This window comes from Cervus canadensis, chromosome 27, assembly GCF_019320065.1.
Source record: "Cervus canadensis isolate Bull #8, Minnesota chromosome 27, ASM1932006v1, whole genome shotgun sequence".
Taxonomy (NCBI): domain Eukaryota; kingdom Metazoa; phylum Chordata; class Mammalia; order Artiodactyla; family Cervidae; genus Cervus; species Cervus canadensis.
The window spans coordinates 13,524,492-13,529,451 of NC_057412.1; the positions used below are offsets into that span (position 1 = coordinate 13,524,492).

The window sequence follows — 4,960 nt, forward strand, 5'->3', positions numbered from 1 at the left end:
TAGAACCAGTGCCTTTATAAGAAGAGGAAGAGATATCAGAGATCGTAGTCCAGAAACACACAGAGAAAAGGTTACAATTGGACACAGCTAGAGACAGTCATTTGAAAGCTAGAAAGAAAGTTTTCACCAGAACCTGGGTCTTGTTGATTTTGAACTTGCAAGCCTCTACAACTGTGAGGAAATTAATCACTGTTACTGGAATCAAACAGTCAGTGTGATCTTATTATGGCAATATAAACAGACTAAGATGATAGCTTTAAATTAAAAGAATTCTGCTAAAACTATATAGTTTATAATGCCAGGTTAATAGGCTGAAAGCTCCCATATAGACCTTGGTCCCATAAAGGATAAAGTCAGAGAACAACTGATGAAGATACCAGCTATTTGTAAGAGTATGATAAAGACATTGGGCACTTTGGTATTCATCTAGTAAGGAACAGAAAAGGAGATTTGTTGTTGTTGCCATTATTAGTGCTGCTGTTTCTTTGTTTAAATCTAGGATAGACACAATTTTTTTTTTTTTTTTTTTTTTTTTTTTTTTAGTTTCAGTACACTAATATATTTTTTACTTTTAATACAACATAGCTGTCACATACAATGGCTCTGGTAGGCTTAAATCAAATGTCAATGGGCACAGAAGGCCAGAGAAGAGTTTATACAATATTCAATAAGCAATAATATCTATTCAGTGTACAATAACAAAATTTTAAAAGTACTAACCTTGAGACACAGAGAAAGAATTTATTGTTTTTAAGTTCCAGAAATAAAAATAACACAATAGCATGGAATCCGTAACAAGCTGGCCCTATCATTTCTAAACTATGGTCCAATTAAAACATTTAAGAAACAGAAACAATCTACATGTTTTTCTAGCAGGTAAATACACCTGAGAAAGTTACCTATAAAGAAATAGGCTTTAAAACTCTTAACCACAAAGACTCTTCTACTGTGACATTATGAGGATGTGCTAGGCACCTGTCAGGGCACGGAGCCATTTCCCACAGTCTGTTCACCGCACAGCTGCCCGTTGCAGCTTGTCAGCAACACAATATTTCAGATCAACACCAAGCTCGTTTGACCAAAGAAGCACAGTAACGTTTCAAACCATCTACTTATATTCATTAGTATGTAAAAATCACCATACACAATTTGGAAATGTTTACTCACTTGTCCATAAATAAGAGTGTATTATCTCAGCATAAACTTTAAAGAAAAAAAAAAGGGTCTGAGTAGTCAACCCAAATATAGGAGTAACAGATTCTACATTTTGACTAAAGCAAAACTATTTTAAAATTATAGTTGCTGTCACTGCCAAGAATTAACAAATAAATACAAATTTAAAAATTTTAAGTAGTTCTGGCAGCAAAATGAACATCTACCATATAACTTCTCCAAGCAAAAAAATCAATTCAGAGCCTGAATCAATTTGTGCTTTGTTTCTATAAAAATTCAAATGTAGTATTACTTTCGGACATTTTTAGACAACTAGATTTGTAAATAAACAGTGAATTCCCTTCTATCACAGTTTATTTCTAGTTCATCCTATGCACATTACAGATAGAACTAAAAATTGCTTAGTTCTTTTTCTCCAGGACTTTTAAACTGTGTGAATCAAGGTCCTTTTAAACAGTGATTATTATTCTTAAGGTAAACCACAAAAACAAACCCTAAAATTTTAATTTTTAAATTAAATGATTAAAATTTCAGATGACAGAGCCAAAAACTGCTAACAGCCTTTTAGATTTCATATTAATAATCTAATTAAAAACACTAACCACTACCTGGCAAGAGATTGGAAAGAATCAGGTTTCTGTGAAGGGAAACAAACAAACTAAAAAAAAAAACATGCAAAAATTCTACCCCCTCAACCATGTGATCTTCTCTCATATCTAAATTTGAAAAAAATTTATAAATACATGATCATTTTAGACAATACAGACCTTCTAGAGCATTTCTAAAGGAAATTACAGCTTTTGGTCTTAGGGAATAAGACTAAGATGGAAAGGGGCATGAAAATAGTGAACTCTGGGGGGACAGCCTGTTCTTTCCACACACAAGCCCGCCGCTGTTCATCCAGTCCAGTGGTTACAGTTCGGTACAGGATTTTCAAGGCAACTAAGATGTCAAAACACAGGTATTTCCTCTTCCTAGAGTTAACAATTCTTAAAAGATCTACCCACCGAGGATTATTCGGTTTTGTTTTTTTTTTCCAAAAGGGAACAATGACTAAATGGGGGAGGGAGAGAGTTTCCAGCCCCAAATTCTTATACACAAGAGGCCTATAAGCTAGGTGTAGACTGCCCAGTGAAATAGAATTACTGGTACCATCTGAGGTAGGTGCTACCCTAGATGGTTCAAAACACAATCCAGTAAAACAATACATGTTTTTATGCCTCTAACAGCTAGAAAGCATTTATTACTGTTCTAACACCAAGGTTAATGAACTCCTAAGACAACAGACTTCTAGGATGTTGTACCTTAGTGGCATCTCTGAATCATTACTAGCAACAGAATGCCAAATTCAAAAAATTGCTATGAAAGTAAAATCAGCATTAGAAAAACTCAATCTTACTGTAAACTGAGGGAGCACTTAGTGTTTACTAAGACCAAATGTATGAAGGCAGGATCTTTACTTGGGAAGACAGAGTGAAGGGAATAGATGCGCCCAATTGAGACCAATCAGAAGACGGAACACAGGATGAAAAATGTCTTAAAAAAAAAAAATAGAGGAGGAAGAAAGAAAAATGGAGGAGAGCCAGGCAGCAAAAAATAATTACTGGAGAGAATGAAAAATCTTTAAAATGAGGCATGTGCACATGGCTCGTTTTCCTGTCCTCTGTGTTCCTAATGATTTACAATGTAAGTGGCATAGAAGTCACGCTAGCAGGCAAGAATGAGCTTTCTGATGGACAGAGATGGAGGACTAGGGGCTAATGAATTGCTTTGTTTTCTTGGTTTTGCTTTTAATTCATACCTGAAAGCCTTGAATCCTTGCTAAATATTCCAGCTGTTTTGAAGGTTGTACTGGAGAACAAGGGGGAGTAGGAGAACTTCCTTTTAAACCTATGGCTTCAGCTGTAGAAGATGTTCCGTTCATAAGGAGTTCCCTGGCAATTGTAGCTGAACTACTCGATGTGGGAGATATACTGAAGAAAGAGCTCGAGGGTTGGTTCATATCTTTGGGTGACAAATAGCCTAGAGTCGTGCCAGAGATTACTTTGTGGCGGCTGGCTTCCATCTCTTGATAAACATCAGGAGACAAATGAAGAATTCCTTTTGGAGTGTTACTTGTTGGTTCAGGAAACCCAGCCTTTGGACCACTCCATCCTTTGTTTTCCCCTGTCTTGTCAAGCTGATCTTGAAGACTAGTGGACGCTTTATAACCAAGCTGTAACAGCATAGCTTCTGCAGCATTTTTTTTGGCTATCTTTTTATTAGGTCCTGTTCCAGTAGCAACTTCATTGCCTACCTTGACCTGCATCACAAATTCCCGACGTCGAGGCATTCCTCTTTCTGAAAGCAAAACGTAATCTGGCTCCTTTTCCTTTTTGGCCTGTTGAATCTGAGCCAGGCGGCTAATGGGGTTCATTCCTTGACCATATTCTGGTCCAGCCTTTACTATTGTTTTAGGGCGTTTTTTAAAAAATAGTTTTGGCTTTTCAACCACAGGCAGAGGTGGAAGTTTCTTAAGCTCCTGTAGCACAGTGGTTGCAGCACGCTTCTTGGAGAGTTTTTTGCTATTTCCCTCTCCTTCAGCGGAGAACTCTCCCACTGACACCCGGGTCACAAAGCTTTTCATGTGTGGTGGTCCACTTTCTTTAATAACCTCAAAACTGACGGGCATATTTCTCTTCAGAGCAATTTCAAACACTAAGCTGATCTCAGACTTATTTGCATCTTTGTCATCATCCATTTCTTTTCCTGATTCGCAATTCTGAGCTGATTTTTCTGGAATAGGTTCATTCTGCAGTGCTTGAAGGGCTTTCATCGCGGCATTGTGTCTAGCGGCTTGTCGAGTCTTCCCTTCCCCAAAAAATTCATTATTTCCTACAGTCAGCTGAACATAAAAGATCTTGGGCACTGGGCAATGATACCTCTGATTGTACATGCCCCGAAAGTTGTAATTAGCTCTATAATTGGGGAAAGGCTTTGGGTCTAATGGCCTGTAGATGGCAGGCTCTCCCCTTTTCATAGCAAGCCCATTCAGTTCCACAGTTGGAGTTATACTACCTGGGTTATTATTAACATTGCTCTTGGGTGGCTTCTGAACTGGTTTGGGGAGCGTGGATTCCGTCAAAGCTTTGTTAGCGACGGCTTGCTGGGCCTTCTTTATACTGCTCCCTTCGGATTCCCATGTCTGCTCCCCAAGACTCAGTTGCACTGAGAACATCTTCGAATGAGCAGGCCCTCTTTCTTTCAGAAGTTTATACTGGGGTTGGACTCTATTGAAACGGGCTAACTCATTTACCAGACACATTGGAGTTTTCTCTTTGGGGTTTGCCATTTTATCTTGGAGAGAAGCTGATTTATCTGAAGCATGTTAAAACAATATTGACCAAAGTGCTGTATCCCTCACGGCTCCAAAAACTTCTCGCCGGGGACACTTTGCAGACGACTCCAACATTGGCAAACACTACAGAGAACTGACCCCGCTCGGCCGCCGCCGCCGGCTTCCACCCCTCGGGTTGGATAGACACAATTTGAATTGTATTTGTGTTTTTATTTTTGATATATATGTTTCTTCCAATATTAAACAGGTCAAACTTTTCAATACTTTGTACTATTCACAATAGTTGCACATTTTAGGGGGGAAAAAAAACATAGAAGCAGGACCATCGAATATCTATTAAGGTGGGAAAACAAAGAAAATCCCCATATAAAAGTGTTTTCAGTGTCTTGTTTTAATATTCTCTTATTTCATTTCTAATATCACTTCAATCAACGACCTTAGCTGAGAACT

General features: G+C 38.1%; 1 protein-coding gene across 2 annotated transcripts; it reads right to left on the reverse strand.

Annotated features, from left to right (window-relative positions):
* Positions 1-543: 543 nt before the first annotated feature.
* On the reverse strand, positions 544-4,669 carry LOC122428858 (double-stranded RNA-binding protein Staufen homolog 2). Of its 2 annotated transcripts, XM_043448996.1 has the most exons (2): positions 4,524-4,540; positions 544-4,392 (listed from the first exon to the last, which is right to left on the reverse strand). In XM_043448996.1, the coding sequence occupies exons 1-2, from the start codon at positions 4,537-4,539 to the stop codon at positions 2,969-2,971; spliced, it is 1,440 nt and encodes a 479-aa protein (XP_043304931.1). In that variant the 5' UTR covers position 4,540; the 3' UTR covers positions 544-2,968. The 2 variants fall into 2 exon arrangements, with proteins under 2 accessions (XP_043304931.1, XP_043304930.1); XM_043448995.1 differs by having other exon boundaries at positions 544-4,669.
* Between the last annotated feature and the right edge of the window lie 291 nt (positions 4,670-4,960).

What these genes read in the sequence shown, in the direction of transcription:
- LOC122428858 (XM_043448995.1), bottom strand. Translation starts at nt 4,504, where the DNA reads ATGGCAAACCCCAAAGAGAAAACTCCAATGTGTCTGGTAAATGAGTTA.